The sequence below is a fragment of the Thamnophis sirtalis genome, unplaced genomic scaffold (assembly GCF_051295495.1).
Source record: "Thamnophis sirtalis isolate CommonGarterSnake01/CBP01778 unplaced genomic scaffold, rThaSir2_p1.2 scaffold_9, whole genome shotgun sequence".
NCBI lineage: Eukaryota > Metazoa > Chordata > Lepidosauria > Squamata > Natricidae > Thamnophis > Thamnophis sirtalis.
Window position 1 is genome coordinate 16,154,170 of NW_028261389.1, and position 18,953 is coordinate 16,173,122.

The 18,953-nt window shown below is 37.8% G+C and overlaps 1 protein-coding gene across 15 annotated transcripts in view; it reads right to left on the reverse strand.

Annotated features, from left to right (window-relative positions):
* Positions 1-18,611, reverse strand: part of LOC148044050 (serine/threonine-protein kinase WNK1-like) — a 114,673-nt gene extending 96,062 nt beyond the window's left edge. For 9 of the 15 annotated variants that reach the window (XR_015697689.1, XR_015697688.1, XR_015697686.1 and 6 more), the window contains exon 1: positions 16,897-18,611. Coding sequence is in view for 11 of the 15 variants with exons in the window: in XM_087722917.1 (XP_087579043.1) it covers positions 16,897-17,715 (819 nt within the window). In the remaining 4 variants the exon portion in view is untranslated. The remainder of the gene's footprint in view (positions 1-16,896) is intronic. The other 6 variants (XM_087722921.1, XM_087722919.1, XM_087722916.1 and 3 more) reach the window with 2 other exon arrangements.
* Between the last annotated feature and the right edge of the window lie 342 nt (positions 18,612-18,953).

The window sequence follows — 18,953 nt, forward strand, 5'->3', positions numbered from 1 at the left end:
CAACATTTTCTAGACTTTTTCTTTAAGTGTATGTGACTGAAACAGGAGTGGAAGTTAGCAAATGTGTTCCTTATCTCAGGAAAAAGTTACTTATTTCCATAGCAGAGGATATGTTCAATGATTAAAATGAGCCTTTATTCTTACTGAAATTTCTCAATAACTTGAAATGATTAGTGCAGGAACTCACTGCCCTCCTGTGAATGCAAACTGTGCCTACCGGAACAATTCATCCATATTCCAGATGTTAAGGAAATGCTTATGGTCAATCAGTGGTAAACTAAATATGGTCAAATAGATTATAATATTTCACATCTCTTGGTAAAGAATAAAGGTACTGAAGAGAGATTCTAAGAGACAAATCTTCAAGTTTAAACCATGCTGCAAGTGCTTACTTTTTAAAAGTTGTTCTAGCCACTATAAAATTCCAATTCCAATTAAAAAGAGAACAATTTTCTTTCATCCATGATTAAAAATACTTTTATAGCTATGTTTACTCCAGAAGATTGAAGAAATATTTCTAGATAGAGGTCTAACCTGCGAGCTACATAACAGAATCCCATGTTCTTGATAAAAGTGAAGGGGGAGTGGAGGAGAGGAATTATGTTATTCTTCGTGATGATTTTTCCAAGGAAAAAAATTATGTCATTCTAGCATTGAGGCTCTTTTTTTAAAAATGCCAGTAAAAGGCAACTACATGGAAACAGTTGGGACTAGCAGATGACTCTAATTTGTATGCAAGTTGCCAACTACTGCCCTTGAGAAATGAAACTGCCAATCCTTACAATCAAATACTTTTTAAAATCCTCACAGCCATTTGTTTCTAAATCGCAGCAACTTAGTTTCCATATAACTAGGCTGAACTAATATGACTAACTCTATTTAGAATGACAAAATATTCTAAAAATTCAGAATGCTAACTGAAACACAGATTGCTAGCACAATTCAAATAGAAAAAAATAGACAAAATGATGAAACCAAACAGTCCACAAAACACAATCCTTTGGAATGAAACAAAACATAAAATTTTTCAAATCTTACATCATAAGTAACTATGGGAATCCTCTTGCTCCCACAATTTTAGCTTCAGGCTACAAAACTGGGTGGAGAAATGCCTAATATGATCTACCACTCTCAGAAAATAAAAATTAATAAATAAATCATAGGAACTCTATGCAGATAGGTCAGAAGCAACAGAAACACATTCCGTGCGACACAAATAATAATAAACAAAATGACAGACAAACATCCATTACTCTGGTTATTCAGACTCTATTTTGAATTGTCAAAAATTTGATTATTGAAGACTTCTCAAATAATATTATGGAGTAATCTACAATTCTCATGAATAAATTTTACAAATCCTGGGACCTGTGCCCAAGTTTGTAACTATGCAAATACAGTCCTTTGATTCTAAACTATTTTGCAATTCTCTCACAAATACAACTTTTAAATGTATGTTTTGTATGAGTAGTTCCACAGTTGCCTAGACAGCACTTAATCTATCACTTATTTACTAGGCAGTCAGAAAGAAAGGATAGCACTGCTAAGGAATTCTGGAATATTCCCTAGTGGATTCGAAGTGCTTTTCCTTTCCCTTCACTGCAATAATACATAATTTATAAATTGGTCCATAACCTTTTTTTTTAACAAGATGCTTGATTATGAAGAGTCTAAATGAAGCAGGAACTACTGAAAATGGTCTAATATCAACCTTATTTAAAATAAGTAATTTTAACAGACAATATATCATTTAAAATTTGAAAATAAGCAAATTACCATACATACAATTCAGAATATAATATATTCAAGTATGCTATCTATTTAATGAAAAACATTTTGACAGTATTGAACTAGTATTTAATTTATGCTCAGAAGTTAAGTGAAGATAAAACTGACCTGACAGAATCATAGAATCCAGTTCATTATCCATATCTTTGTCTACTTTATGTCAATAAAATATTTCTTCTCTTCCACTAGTCTAATGTATCTATAGAATCTCAGACAGCAACATTTTTTTCTGAGTAAAAATAATTGGTTAAATTATTAGACCCTATTCTTTGAAGCAGTACTCCCAGAAGCTCAGTGCAGTAATTTTGCTGAGGTTTCAGTAGATTGTATCACTTGCTTCTAATATGACTCAGAATTGTCAATGATAAGAAAGCTGATAGCCAGATTTCTATTTGATATTGTTGAATCAATTTTAGTTGCTGATCCTTAAAAAACATGGACAACTATTTGGCTCTTTGCATCTAACAGCATGTCCTCCTCATCTTTACTAGCAAGTGTTATAAAGTCAGGGAATACAGGAGACATATTAAAACCCATCCAAAGGTAGAAGTCCCCTCAGCCTGAAGAAAACTACTAAATCTTATTGTGGCTCATAATGCTTCACTGTAGTGCATTACACGTTCAGTTCAAGAACAATATGAATCCTTCAGATGAAGTTTTCATAGCACAGAAAAGCACGTATGAATATCCCATTTTGAATCATTAAAGCTGCTGATTCTTTCTTCAGGTCAACTAGTTGCTTCAGAAGCTGCTGCCTTTTTCTCCAAATAGATGTCCAAGGACAACTATTTTACTGGGCTCACAAACACATATGCACACATACATGCAGCAGGGAGAGAGAGAGGCGGGGGTAGATAGCTAGATAGACAGACAGATGGACAGAGACCCAAACCCAGATATACTGTAGATAGAAGACAATATATATAGTCTTACGATGGTCACATATTTATGTCTATGTTAAGATATCTTTTTATACTTTCCAATACAACTGAAATAAATTATATAATAGGGCCTGTGACTTTACATTAGCACAAAAGTTGTTTTAAGAACAAAACTATATATTATCAATTCAAATAAATACAATAAATAAATAAATATTCATTGAAGCAGATATGCTGGGTAGGAAGAAACAGGCAAAAGGTGGCATTTAAAAATTGGGCTGGATTTGGCAAGGTCTGAAGAGAAAAAAATCCCTGTGCTTCCCCGTGGGAAAAGGCAGCTGGATAACAGCATGGAATGTTGCCAAATATTGTGTTCTATTCTATAACCCACTCAAGTCATTCAAAGCAAAGCAGGTCTTAATTCTTGAAAAGAATTCCAGAAGCCGTGCTTTGCATCCTTAGCTTACTTTATTAAAGCTTTTAAAGCTTACATGCTTTGGACCTGCTGTTTTCTTCCCTTAGACATCCTTCTATTCCTCGACACCTCACTGAAGGTACATCGACAAAGGTACCTTCTGAAAAGGTCTCTTTCAGAATTTCCCCAAATTGTTTCTCATTCATTATGAAGAAAGAAGTATTTTTATTTAGATACTCAGTGGGGAAAAAAATCTTGTTTAAACTGGAAGGATAACTTTTAGTGCTAAAAGGCTATGTTGTTTTTATCATAAAATTTGTTGTTGTATGAAACATAAGATACTGACTTATGTTGTTTTACTGTTTGAACTGGATACAAATGTATGGTTATTTCATATTTTGAAAAATAAATGGTAAGTACAGAAATTATTTCTAATGGCTTTGTGAAGCTTGAAGAGAAGGCTGTAGGTCGGGTATCTCTTAAAATATTATCATTTAAAATTTCCCTACATAACTGATTTTTTTTAGGAAAGTATGAACACTTTTCAAATTTTATATTTTCACATTTTCACAGGATGACAGATTACTTATGTCTTATTTTGATTTGTATACTAGCAAATTGGAGAAATTTTTCAAACGCTGGATATTTCTGTATTTTCATTCAGGGATTTTATCGCATATAAACCAAATATATTTATTTGGAGAAGCATATGCACACATACCAATATTTTATAAAGACTGTGAATTCAAATTGACAACAAAGCTTCACTTTGTTTGGCTTCCACCCTTACATCAAAATACTTACTCCACCAGTTTTATGAGGTATGTTCAATTGCTTATCTAAAATTAAGAAATGTTTAAGCTTTGAAAGACAACATCTACTTTATAGCCTCATGGAATAAACAAACATGCCTATATAGAAGCCACCTATTATGCAATGCAGCTATTACACTGTCTATGACAACCTGTTAAAATTTTGTGAACCTAAGAAAATGAAGACTTCATTCATTATTTTATGTACTTATGGTCAAATGCTCACAAAGACAACATTACAAAAAACTGCCAAGCATGTCTAATTTGGTTACAACCATAAGCCTGAATTTGTAAACTGTTGTAAAAGAATATAGACCTGACCTTGGGAGTGAGGAAAGAATAACGAATCCACTCATGAAAGACTTTAAAAAATGAGTACAGTACTCTATTCTGAGAAAGAAGCATGAGAAAACACTCAAATAACCTCACCTTCATTTTGCTCAGTTTGAGATGGAACAAACAGAAACAATGTTCTATTATTCTATTCTACAATACTAGAAAGCATTTCTAGAATATCTTCGCTCGCCTACCGCTAAGGGCTACAGCCATTCTGGTTTATCAGACATAAACATTCCACTGAACATAGCTTGATCATTCCCCATACCTGACTCCAACTACTTGTCAAAGTTGTATGGCCATCTTCAGATTCCCCCTTGCATGGGAGCTAAACAGGAGTCACAGCATGCCTTATCTACACTATTCTGGCCCTCAATTTCTAGAATATGCTTTTCCTGGCAGTTAACTGCCATAAAACATCTTTGTTTGGCTTTGATTGATGGACTGTAGGTCAAGACTCTGGCCTGCATATATGCTTTGTTCTATTCGATTTCTGCTGTTTTCATTTTCCAACCTCATTCTACACCACCCAGATTCTCAAGATCAGTATGATAAACAATTGATGTAAATAAATAAAGACACTGCTTCTGGCTTGTTAGTTAAATGATACCATTTGTCTCTTATTTTTCTATTTTTAACATCCCAAAATAATAAACATCAAAACATTTTGCTTACCATTTAGAATTAACACACGAGGGGAAAAAGCCAGAGATCCTGATATGAACATAATCATTAAAACAAGAAGTGGAAGCTCCCTTATTTGCCTATAGCCATCCCCACTGGTAAAAGATATAGTCAAGAGTGATCAATTAAAGTGCACCTGTTTAATTCTGTTTTGCTTTTCATTTCTGACCCATAAAATTACCAAGAATCCCTATTTAATATCAAAAACATTTTAATGGCTAACTCTGGCTCTACTCCTCTAAACTCCCGTCCCCAATCATCTCTTTAAAAAGAACAATTTCCCAATAGCCCTCTTATTTTTCAAATCATTTCTTCCTTCCTTCTACTGCTGCTCCAAAAGTACATACATTTCATACAGACAACAAACACCTGGTTGCATTTCCTTTTATCTGCTTCCTCTTGAATTTCCAAAAATTCTAGTAATAACTATATTTAGGGGGAAATTTTTTTGCATGATCCTTCATAATATTGAAAACATGTAGTGAGCTTATTAAAGCAGACACTTAAGAATGAACTATTACTACTTCAGGGAGGTAAGTGAAACAGATCGGCTGCAAGAGAAATTCTCTGGATTTTCCAAGAAACCAATATACTATTGTAGTTTGGCTTAAATTATTTTACTATTGCATGCTCTGAATCCAATACTTTTATTACTTCTTTGACTCTATGTAATCCTAAAATAACAATTATTGCACAGAGAGAGAACATAGAATGTCAGTTTGTTCATAATGCTGTTCCTTTTTCATGACCTATGATGGTGAGATATTAGAAAGGGCAACAGTCCAGTTGAAACCAATAAGATCCTTAGCCATACTAACTTGCCAGAAGCTGGCTTTTGATTCCAATTAATCAAAGCTCTAGCCTGAACACAACGTTTGAATTAACATCTAGGAATCATAAAAGAGGACTTGACTAGAGAAAAAGGTCAAATGGTCTTAAATTGGAATATAGGACTAATTGTACTCTATCTAGTAATTTTGCTGCCAATTTTGCAATTAAAAATGTATTAGTAATTAAAATGAAGTCTTCCCTGTATCCAATGGAATTTTATAATTGCTGCAACATTCTTCTTACAACCAAGGAAGTATGGTTAATTTAGGCTGACTTCTTAATGTAGACTTAGAAGACAACTCCTAAATATCTGAAACATTTAGTTTGTTCTATGCACTGGTTACATTTATATATCTACGAATCTTACCATTTTAAAAGAAATAATAATAATAATTATTATTATTATTATTATTATTATTATTGGGAGTTGGTAATTAATAACAAGCTTTTCTTTCTTGCAGAATTTGGGCTAGGGCCTTCAGAACTCTCCTGAGCACAGCCTAATGGATTTAATAGCAGCAAAAGCACAAAGCAGTGCAGGTACTTGTCTGTCAGTTTCAAGCCTCTAAATCTCAATCTAGTACTCATTTAATTGGAGAATTTAAAGATAATTTTAAAAAGAACTAGATCAATTGGGTCATCATTTCATAGATTTTTTTTTACATAAAAATAGAGAAACAGAATGACCACTGGCAGCCAAAAAGCAAAGGGAGCAACTTCTGATCTCCTTGTGTTTTTCCCCACTGAATTTCTTTGTCGGAAGCTGGCAAAGAACATTGGATTCCTTCCTTCCTCCCTCCCTCCCTCCCTTCCATTTTTTCAACAGACTATTTTCAGGGAGAATATCAGGAATTGCTTTGAACTCCCAAAGCAATTGGATGTCATTCATTGAAATGGCCAAGGGAAGAAAAGTCAAAGCCATGAAAGACAAAAAAAATTTCAGAAAGTAACTGAACACAGAATTTCAGACAATTTATAGAAAAGACAAGGAAAAGTGCTATAGTCAGTTTCTAAAAGCACTGAAGATTAAAACAAATAGGGAATAAAAAGGAAAGTCCTCCAAAAGTTGTTGAAACTCAGAAGGAAGTCCAACTTTAGATTGTCTTTCATTAGATTTGAATTCTAAGGAAAACTAGTGAACAGACAGCAAATGATTAAAAAAAAGATCAAAGATAGAAGAAATATCCCAAAATTCTATATGGTAAAGATCTTAGTATTCAATATACTTTACAAGATGTCACCTTTTACAAGAACCTCAGATACTATAGAATTACATTAGATGAGCATTCCGGTTATTACCAAGTTGGAACTCAATAATTTCTGCTTGAGCAGGGGATTGGACTAGAAGACCCCCAAGGTCCCTTCCAACTCTGTTATTCTGTTAACAATTTACGGAATAAGTACGATATATGGCAAACAACAGAAGCTGTAAAGGTTCGAGCCAAACTAACCCAGCACATGTGGTGAATACAGTGGAAGAGATGAATTTATATACCAATATCAAAGAACGGAGACTTGCATAGAATATGCAAACTATTGGACAATATCCTTGATTTCACATCCTAGCAAAATAATGCTTAGGATAATCCAGATTAGAGTCCTACATGGAAATCGAGATGCCAGATGTTCAAGATGGTTTTAGAAACTGCCGAGAAAAAACATTATTGCTGATTCACGCTGCATAATTGAGAAAGCCAGGGACTATCAAATCACTGATTATATAGAAAGATCTTCAATTGTGCGAACCATGTCAAGATGTCTAATGTTTTGAGGAAAACGAAACCCTAGATAATTTCATTGTCCTCATATGAAATCTACATATAGAACAGGAAACTATAGTCTTGACATGGCAAAAATGACTAGCAAATCAATAAAACAGTATAGTTTTTCTTTAATTATTCAAATTATATGCTGAGGGAGCATATATTGAGGGAGACTGAATGGTTTTACAACTAAAGAAAGAAACATAACAAACTATACTGTACTAATGATACTACTCTCATGGCTAAAATTGCAAATTGCCTATTAACTATAGCAATAAAAATCAAAGAAAAAAATGAAACTAATATTAAACATAAAAAAACAAATTAATAACAATAACCACAGCAAACACTTAGAATTGACAGTAAGGATATTGAAATGGCTTCTGCTTTTTAGGATCAAATTTTAACAATAAATGAGCCAGTAGTAAAAAAAATACACTGACTAGTAACTTGGTAGGATTAATAGTGAAGTCTTGGAAAATGTATTAGTAAGACAGAAATGAAGCCTTGGAAAAGACATTCAGAATCTATGATATATCTATGTATACAAAGATCAGATCCTTGCATGTTTTCCTTGTGATATTCTATGGAGCAAATTGAATTTGGAAGAAGCAGGAAACTACTGATTCCTTACAATTTTAACATTGGGGAAGACTCATGGAAATACTATGAATAACCAACAAAACAAATGGATCATAGAATAAATCCAGAATTCAGTTTAGAGAAACATCATTTAAACACAGATGCATCCTGCAAGACTTTCAGTGCATCTCTGAGAAAAACACAGTCAACCTCCGTTGGATTGAAAAGGAGATGAAAGCAGAACAGAACAGAATAACACAGTTGGAAGGGACTTTGGGAGATCTTTCAGTTTAACCCCTGCTCAAGCCGAAGACACCTATATCGTTCTAGAATGGCTATCCAATTTCTTCTTTAAAACCTCCAGTAATGGCACACCCAAACTTCTGAAAGCAATCCATTCCACTGATAAATTTTTCTCACTGTCAAGACATTTCTTCTTGGTTCTAAGTTGCATCTCTCTTTGGTAAGTTTCCATCTGTTACTTCTTGTCTTGCTTTGGAGAATAAGTTGATCCCCTCTTCTTTGTGGCAGCACCTCAAATATTGGAAAACTATTATCATGTTACCCTGAGAGGACAGGTTATTGTGGAGAAGGTCCATATGGTCGATAAGATTTAATGCTGATTTGATGGCACATAATCATATAAGATGCTTATGTTTCTATTAAGTGAACATGAGTATTTATTTGTACAAATACAGAAAAAAGTTCATTTCTAATGCAAGCATTCACAATACATCTAATTTGCCCAATGCACAACTGCTGTTTCAATTATGAAACAGACTGCTTTCTAGCATTTTAAAATGTTTTGAATGTGGACTTGAGTAAACTTGAGTTCAGTGACAAACCATTTCTTAAATTAGAAGTTTCATACAATATTTGAAATGAGATGCTTTGCAAACTTTGTGTGGATAACTTTTTGAAAGCAAACATTGTGCACATCTAGTTATTTGCTATATAATAGAGAATCACAACTTTGCTTAAAATTCTCCAACTCCTTTTTGAAATCTTTAACATAGCCAATACTGGATGATGACTTGTTTTTCAAGAAATATTCTTACTCAGTGTCTTTCACAGGTATTATAAGCAGTCAAAACAAAGGCATTAAGAAATTAATTTGATGACCAGAAGTTTTAAATAAACTGCATTTGTACTATAAATACTATTAAAAGAAAATATAATTACTATAATAACTACTTTTCCTCACTTACTGAGGCAAAAAAATAGTTACAAATTATTTATCTTGGTGATTAAAATCATTATTTAAAATCTTGCATGATACTTGTAAGTATGATAATTGAGTGTCAAGCCAAATTTTGTTTACTCAACAAAGACACATTAAAGTAAATTCAGGCTTGTAATTAACTACTCTCCCTGTCAATAGTGACAAGTTAAGACTTCCATCCACCAGGTGTAATTTCTTCTCAAATGCAAAGTGTTCAGTCAAATCCAATACTAAACTATAGTTACAGTACAATATTTTTTTCTAGAGTCCACCAAAATTTGTGGTCTCTCAACTTTCCTTCTCCTTCAGTACAATCTCCAAATTACAAAGTTTTCCTTTTAATTAATCATAATTTGTCAATTAAGAAATTAAGCTATAGTTAGTGGGAAAACTGCATTTTTAGCTTGTTTTTACTAAACAAATTAAGTTTAAACTGCTGTTTATTTAAGTACAAGCAACAAAGCAAGCTAAGGTTGAAGCAGAAGCCATGATTCCATATCCATCTTCACAGACACATCAGGGAGGATAGTATGGAATCTATGGCATTTAGGCTCCCAAGACAAGTTTAATGGTGTGGTTATAAATTTCCCCTGTTCCCTGAATAGATGATCAAGAAACAGAAAGAGGAAGGATAAGCATCCTGCCCTAGTCTTTAAAATTCAGATGGCATAGTGTGCAAAGCTATTATAATTTCCATCAAAGGGTTGAAACAAGAAAGTCTTATTCCATTATATTAAGGGCAGAGGGATGATCCCTCAACAAAAGATAGGCAAATATTTGTCTATCTTTTGGAAGCAAAACATGGAAAAGAAATGCAGCAAAATGGAAGAAAGGATTGAAAGATACCAATGAAACATGACATGAAAAAGGAACATAGATCTGTCAGAAAAAAATGGGCAAGAAAGGGAAGATATAACCACTCCTGGTATTTTATTTCTAAATGTAAAAGAAACTAATTAGAGAATCAGTAAGAAGAATGCTTATACAGATTTAAAATACTCTGCTGAGGCATTTTTCCATATTAAAATGTGACATATTTTCCTCAAATCAGTATTTTTCATGCAGGAAAAGTTTATATAGCACTTCCATATACATACAGCATTAGGCTCAATAATAGAGTACAGAAAATCTGACTTAGTTATCTGCTTTTAACAAATACTTCAGCAAACTACTTTACCATTACTTTTTAACATTTTATATTGTATTATTTTATACTACTCTTCCTTCAGCAGGGCTGCACATTACTTTATAAGAAAACATAAATATGAAACATAAACTGTGTATAGCTTTATAAGCTATTTCAACAAACTAAACTGGACCCAGCAGTAAGCTAATGCTTTCGGGACTCATATGGTCCCATTTAGCTGTTAATTATCAAATGCACCATGCAAATCAATCAAGATTTTTAGATTTTTAATGGAAATCCTCAATTCTGACAGGCAGATTAAAATTTCTACTTCTTATAAAAATACTGGATTATCTTAAAAAGTAGTAGTTAATTCCCTCATACATGTGCTTTTATATATTAAAAAAACAATTTTCTACTCTACCTAAAAATTATTCAATAAAAATAAAGAGCGGACTTCACTGCTTTTGGCTGTAGCCATTGTTTTATTTACATGAAAAAGAATCAACTGTATACTTCATTTTCTTCTGTCTTCGGGAATAAATTTACCATTAAAGGCACCGCTCAATATTATATATAGGTAGTCCTTCAGGTTCAAAGAAGACAATTTTGTTGTGCAATTCACCTGTGGACATTGAGGTGGCTCTGCAGTCCCAGTCTGGAAGCGCAGAGTGTAGTTCAATGGGGACACTGGATTGTTGTGATAATTACAGATGTTATTCTGTGATGCCACTCACGTTTTCTATAAGTTTTTCGTGATGCCTGTCTTCAAAGCCAATGGAGGCTTCATAGCAGAGGGCTTGGCAGTCAGTTTCTAGTTCCTTTTGCTGGATGTCATTGGGGTGAAGGGTTACTTTCACATAGTCTTTGTAGCGCTTGCATGGACAACCTCAAGATCTCTCCTCAATCTCCAGTACATCACAGAGCAACTGGCAAGGCATATGGTGGTTATCCATTCTGATGATCTGTCCCACCCTGACAATCAGAGACTCAGTGCTGATGGAATTCACACAATCCAGGAGCTCCATCTTGAAGACATGGTCTTGCCAATGAATGGAGAAGAGAGAACTCATGTGAAATTTCTCCAATTGTTTGATGCATGTACAGAGTCCAGGAGTCATAGGCAGAGCTGCACCGTCACTTATACAGTGGGAGGGGCAGCGTATAGATTTGGCAAATAAATCCACATAGGAGAGAAGAGATAATACAGCTCTGTAGATTTTCAGTTTTGTGGAAATACAGATATTATGCTGATTGAACACTCTAGGATGCAACCGCCCTCAATCCTGGTTGGCCTTGCTGATCCTGAAGTTACTTTATCTGAAGATCCATCACTTAAGATGATGCTTCCAAAGTATTTGTCATCTAGATGTCATCAACAGTGGGGGTTTTGTTTTATATGGTTGATACATGGCATGGGCAGGTAAAGTACTTCAGTCTTGTTCAAGTTGATAGTCAGGCCAAAGATTACAGCAGCATCTGACAATTTATTCAGCATCAACTATAGAACACTGTCTTTGTGCACCAGGAACACACAGTCATGAGCAAACAGGGTTTCTTGAATGACTATATGGAGACATGTCCCTGCATTCAAGCAGAGATTAGCAATAGCAATAGCAGTTAGACTTATATACCGCTTCATAGGGCTTTCAGCCCTCTCTAAGCGGTTTACAGAGTCAGCATATTGCCCCCAACAACAATCCGGGTCCTCATTTTACCCACCTCAGAAGAATGGAAGGCTGAGTCAACCCTGAGTCGGTGAGATTTGAACAGCCGAACTGCAGAACTGCAGTGCTGCATTTAACCACTGCGCCACCTCGGCTCTGTCTAGAAAGCCATCTAATCAGTACATGATGTACACTCTTTTCTTCAGATTCTAGACAACATGTGACAACATGTAAGCAGGTAACAGATTGAATAGAACTGATGCTAGGACACAACCGTGCTTACCGCCCAATAGAAATGGCAAATGAAGTTGATGTAAAGGACTGGTCCTGTCATTCTGTTGTGGAATAGCTGAATCAATTTCATATATTTCCTCAGGCATCCATAATATCTCAGGGTGGTTCAGAGAGTTTCCCTGTTTACAGCGTCAAATGCCTTTGTTAGGACAATGAAGATTTGAGGTTTGTTCTGCCCAATGCACTTGTGTCATGGTAAGTCTCACAATATTACTGAATAATTAAATGCCCCTTAAGATTTTACAAATTTAACATAGTATATAATAAACAAGATACATTATTGCACTTAAATGTTTTGGTCTCTCAGCTAATCAATTTCCAATAGTGAAATAGGACTTTCTGTTCATCTTCTATCTGCAGCAGTCCCCATGTAAAATCCTGACATGCAATACAGACATCCAGAGAAGAGTTTGAGGATATATTCAGAAACTGTATGCATGGCTGTGTGGCATACCTGTCCTCACTTTCATCAGGAGAAACTGCCTTCTCTAACAAAAGTATGGCATTAGATTTAACCTATAGTTCCAAGTTTTTATAAGCAACTTCTATTTCGCATTATCTTTAAAAATCAGTGCTACACAATATTCTTAAAGACCATTTCAGTTTTTAAGCAGCACGACCTATAACTGTATTCCAAAAGATAAGTTATAGCCAGATAAGAAAAATTGGTTGAGACAAAGACATTGAGATTATTCAAATATTAATACTCTAGATGTGAAAGATTCCCTTCATATTTCAATAGATTTACATATTTAAAATAAAGCAATTTGTCAGATGAAAATAATCCTAAATCTTTCAGAAGCACATGTGTTCTTCCTCCTGGTATCCTCAGCTGTGATGCAAAGGGACTCTTACCTGTTTCCTGCACAACTCAGCTACAAAGAAAACCAAGAATGCCCACAAGCAAATGATGGGATATAGTGTTTACTGGCTGACTTGCACCAAGCATGATTCCTTACCCTACAAGCAGCAATTCTGTATGATTTTAGTGAAACAGGACTGCAAAGAGAAAAGTACTCAAGAGGGAAGGGAGGGGGCAGGAGTTATGGTAGTATTTATTTATTCAAATTTGTTATAGCCCATTTCAAATGGATTCTGGTTGATGTGTAAAGCATTTCTCTTTTTGCTTTATGAGGCAGGAATTATTCACTATTTCACCAAATGCAGAGGATATTGTAGGTGAATTGAGAAAAATAGAGAAAAAGGGGAACAGACTAGGTTAACAAGCCACTAATAAAAAGTGAAGATCAGATTGGAATGGGTTTATTGCTACTCAGACCTGCCCCACAGAACTGCATTTCTCCTACTGCATCTGGCATCCTATCTTGCATACCACATAATCCCCAAAAAGCTGATACAATCTTCTCAATTTTTGATGATGCAACAGGACAACATGCTGCCAAACTGCTAAATTTCAAGAGGGTCTCAGGATTCCACCAGTTGTACATATAAAATTAAAACATTTTAGACCATTCTACAAAATGTATCTTGAAGCCTATTTTTTAAAAATATATTATTTTAAAATAATTTCCAAATAATTTAAACCTTCAAATAAGAGTCTTCTCTCTTCTTCTACAGCTTTCAGAAGAAGGTTTACTTTTAAATGAAAAGGATATTGTACTTGTAAAATTGAAGGTTTATCCTTTGATATTCTCATTATGAAGTACTTTATGAAAAAAAAAAGTTAGTTCTATTATTCCAACCTAAGATTTGCTGAATGTTATAGTAAGAGGCAAATGTAGGACTACAAGTAGAGCAAATGTACTGGTATTTGAAAATAGAAAATTGTAGTGTCTGTACAAAACAAATTTCAGTTTTCTTTTTACTTTCATTCATAGGTATGACAGCAATTCTAATAGTGCATAGCAAATAATTAATATTGCTAAATAAAATGAAAATTCAAACAAAATCTCAAATCATAGGACATAAGACATATTTTTCAACCAATGTAAGTTGTTTGATAATAAATTAATCTACCTTGAAATAAAATTTCATTTAAAATCTAAACTTTTTACATCATGATCAAGCTCTTCAGACAAACTAGATCCAACAGTAGTTTCACCAACTTATTAAAAGCAAGTATATCAAGGCATAGATTCTAGGACTGAGTGCATATCTAACTGCTACAATCGTTTATGTTCCCCAAACCTAATTACTCAGTGTTCAACTGTCATTAAGTGATACAGGTAGTCCTCTACTTACAACCACAACTGAACCCAAAAATCCAGTTAAGTGAGACATTTGTTAAGCGAGTTTTGCCCCATTTTATTTTTCTTGCTACAGTTACATGAATCACTGCAGTTGATAAGTTAGCAACACAATTGTTAAGTTTTCTCCACTGAACTTGCTTATGGGAAAGTTGCAAAAGATCACATGACCTTGGGACACAACATAAGTATGAACCAGTTGCTAAGCATCTGAATTTTGATCACGTGATCATGGGGCTGCTACAAAGGCCATTAGTGTGAAAACTGGTCATAAGTCACTTTTTTCAGTGCTGTTGTAACTTTGAACGGTTACTAAATAAAGTGTTGTAAGTCGAGGACTACTTGTATTCCATAGAAATTACCAATTTGCGCACTTGATTTCTGCTTCAAAGGACATCTTCCTTTAAAAATGTAGAAAGTTAGAAAAAGAACACATCCTCAAGCCATCATCCACTGTACTGCTAACCATAGAGCAAGTAAGCACTTATAAAATAGATGGCCTATTTGTTAACTAATTTATTTAGGTGTTGATAATTTATCTGAACTCTTAAATATTTACTTACACGTAAATCACTTAGAAATCAATCCAAATACCAGATAGAGTTGTGGAAAGAGAAATATAAGAAACCTGTGAATAGCCATTCTAATGTCTATATTTGGATCAGATGGATAATCTGTTAGCTATCCTCACCATCCATTAGTCTCTCCACTTCTCCCCTCCCCCTACCACATTTGTTCTACTCTGCCTGTTTCAAATTCTGACCCTGAAACCATTTATCCAACCTGAGAATTCTATATCCAATCGATGATTAACAAGATGCTTTCTAAAAAGCCATATGTGAATATAACTTTTGTAAGACTGCTTATACAAAAATGTGTAGCATATACTTCATTAGCAATTAAATGAGCGAATACAGAAAATATTGCACCTTGAATCTTGATATAGATTCACTATGACTTTCCCTAATTTCATAAAGCTATTATTGAATCAAGTATCTCAATTCCATCACAGTAATTAATTTTGGTTTAAAAATAAAGTACCATGTGCGTAGCCTGCAATTTTGCAACCAATTGTAGTTGTACAGGCAATTAATTCATTTATTGGATTTATATGGCTGCCCATCTTTCAAAAAGACTCTGGGCAGCATACAACAATTAAGTAAAAATATATGGAAGCAATCATTATTAAATATACAAACCAATCATTAAAAATAAAAAGGCACAGGAGAGAGTGGATACTAACTACAATGTTGGAGCCATCTTAGAATTTTACCGGTACCCAGGGGACCCTCCAGCCTAATAACATAGCCAGGTCTTGAGGGACTTCTGAAACATTAGCAGGGATAGAGCAAACCTCATTTGTGTGGGGGGTGGGGGGTGGGGAGGGAATGTTCCATAAGATGGGCACCACAACAGAGAAGACTTGCTTCCTGTGACCTGCCAAGAATTGGATGGGCAGATATTATAATCAGGGAAGGCAGCCCCTCAAATAACCCAGTCCCATATCATGAACGGACTATAAAAGTTGCCAATTTTTCCACATTTTAACTGAAGATCCTGCTAATTGTAGGGTTTTCCAGTTCCAGAAAAAGTTGTAGTTTCCTGAAAAATTAGTTTTTATTAATGTGATATTCTATTGGCACACATCCACCCAATAGAGAAATTTAAGCAAAAGTGAGGTGACTCCACCCACTCTCAGCAAAGGGCGGAGCACTTGGTGTTATTACTGGAAGAACAATAACTGCATCAAATACCTTAATTCTTTTTAATCCCTTATTTTAAATGGGAATAGTTTTGAAACAAAATCAAAGCTCAAAAATCATATTCCACTCCTGAGTGAAATATTTCTGTGCAGTCTTAATATATATGATAGGAAGAATTCAATTAGGTTCTCTGAACTGCCAACTTTCCATCAGCAGAAAAAAGAGAAGATGGTTTTTCAGCAATTCTATTTCCTTCCTAAAGACCTTCAAACCTGCTCCACGTGGTCACTTAATATGAGGCAAAAGGGGGAGAGGTGCAGAACAGCAGAGAGAGAAAAAGGGAACTGCTAAAAATCTACTCCTTTTCTTTGACAGGGTGGTTTCCTCAGCCAAAAGAAATTAACTGAATTCCAACTTAAGAGTTTCGAATTAATGGTTACTAAATCATTTACCACATACATAAAAATAGGCTGTATAAAAGTTTGGAAAAGTATTGTCTTCCACATATGGCTTATAGGAATACTACCCTTGCCTTAGGCCTATCAACTCAGCATCAAAAAACCCCACTAATGCCGGCTCTAGTACCTGCAACTCACACCAAGCAACCTCCACTGTGGTCTCAGTGTCTAGTCCCTTGTAGACAGTCTTGAAGGAGCCTCGGCCAATCTCAATGTCAAACTTCAAAAAACGACCATCTGGGGAAACAGCCACAGCTTTGGTCTCCAGCTCTTCGATATCTTCTTGCTGCTTAGTTCGCTCTTCCTGCAGATCCCGGGCCGAGGCAGCAACGCTTCCTGCCGTACTGGTAGGGGGCAGCTGAGCGGCTTCTATCCCTTCCTCCTTGGCTAATAAGGGGACAACCTCCTTCACGACCAAGAGCTCTGGACCAGACGGCACTTCTGCGGCCGGAGGCAGAGGCGCGGGCGGCTGTAGTAGCAACGCAGGGGCCTGGCTGGAGGTGACAGAAGCGCCGGCCGCCTGGATGACAGACTCGGGAGGAGAGCCCAACACGGGTGGGATGCTTCCTCGAGCAGCAGCGGCGGCGGCAGCCGGGGGAGGCGCCGCTGGCTGCAGCCGCGGAAGGTCCAGAGCGGTGGCATTCGAATCGCAAATGACGCTCCGGCGAAAAAAGCGGTGTTCCGTGGCCGCCGCACCGCGGCTGTCCTTGTCCATGGTATGCCGGCGTCGCCGGTACTCCTCGCTACGGCAATTGGCCCCTTCCGAGCCTTCGGCGTCTCCCGGGGAGGACGACGTCCCCGCAGCGGCCACCCCGAGCTTCTCGCCAACGGAGCTGTCCGAACTCGAGCCGTTCTTGGGCGGGGGAGGCGGCGGGGCGAGGAAACGAGGAGAAGCCGCCGCCGCTGTCGCCGCACCCGCACCGCTCTCCGGAGCGCCCGCTGACATGATGTCGAAGGGGAGGCGCAGCAGTTGCCGCCGCCGCTGCAGCAGCTGACGCGAGGGCAGTCAAGGCGAGGCGGCGAGCGCGCCCAAGAGCTGCTCGGAAGGCGGCAGAAGCGGCAGCGGTCCTTGGTGGTGGTGGTGGTGCTGCTGCAAAGGCGGCTCCCGGAATCTCCGGGCGGCGTGGAGCAAAGAAGGCGACGAGGCGACTGGTGGAGCGGGCTGGGCCGGCGGAGGCGGGGTGGCTCCCCAGTCAGTGTCCGCATCCATCCTGCTGCAGCGGGGAGCCGAACAGCAGGGCCGACATGGAGCAGCAGCGGAGGCGGGGTGGGGGAGTCAGAGGAAGAAAGAGGCCGGGAAGGAGCCTTCGGCAGGCCCCGGACCAGCGGGGTGGGGTGCGCGGTAAGGGCAGGCCCGTGGCTGTCGCGGCCGCGCGCGTTCCGTCTCACCCAAGCTCCTTGCCCTCCTCCGTTGAAGTCCGGCTCAGCCGCTCGCTTAGGCTCCTCCCCGGCCCGTCCTCGCCGCCGAGACCTCTTTCCCTTCTTCCGTTCGTTCCCTCACGCGATGCCGGGACTACCGCCGCCGCCCCTCCTTTGGGGCTTCGTTCTCAGCCCGAAGAGGAGGAGGAGGAGAAGGCCACCCTCCGCCTGGCCTGAGGGAGTGGGAGGAAAGGCGGAGAAATCACCCAGAAGGGGCGCCGCGCCTGCTTGCCTACCGCCGGGGCTTCTTCTTCACGCCCGTCCTTCCCTCCCACTCGTGAGGAGAGTGGGGGATGGGGCTCTCGCTGCCACCTCTCCCGACTGAGTGGGGGAGAGAGAGAAACTGGCCGCGCTAAATGGCGACCGCCCCCGAAAGACGCGCGCACAGCGACACTCTTCTTCCCTCTCGCTCTCGCTCTCTCCCTGTCCGCCAGCGAGCGAGAGACAGACTGCGAGGCCACGCCCCCCTTTTTCCGTCCGCACTCCACCACGCCTGCGTCAACGCTGCTCCTCCTTCGGGGGTCTGCCTGGGAGATGTAGTCCTCGCCTGTCTCTGACGCCTCGAGCCACGGCGCGGCTTTACACGTTCCCATGATGCCTGAGGAAGAAGCAGAAGAAGGCGGCGAAGGCTAACCGTGCAAGTGGGAAAGTGGTACTTACGGGTTGTTTCCACCACCCCCATCCACCCCTCTCCACTTCTCCCTGCGTCGCACTGCATGCAATGAAAGTGCGACGCCAGTAGAGGACTACTGACGGCTTCGGGAA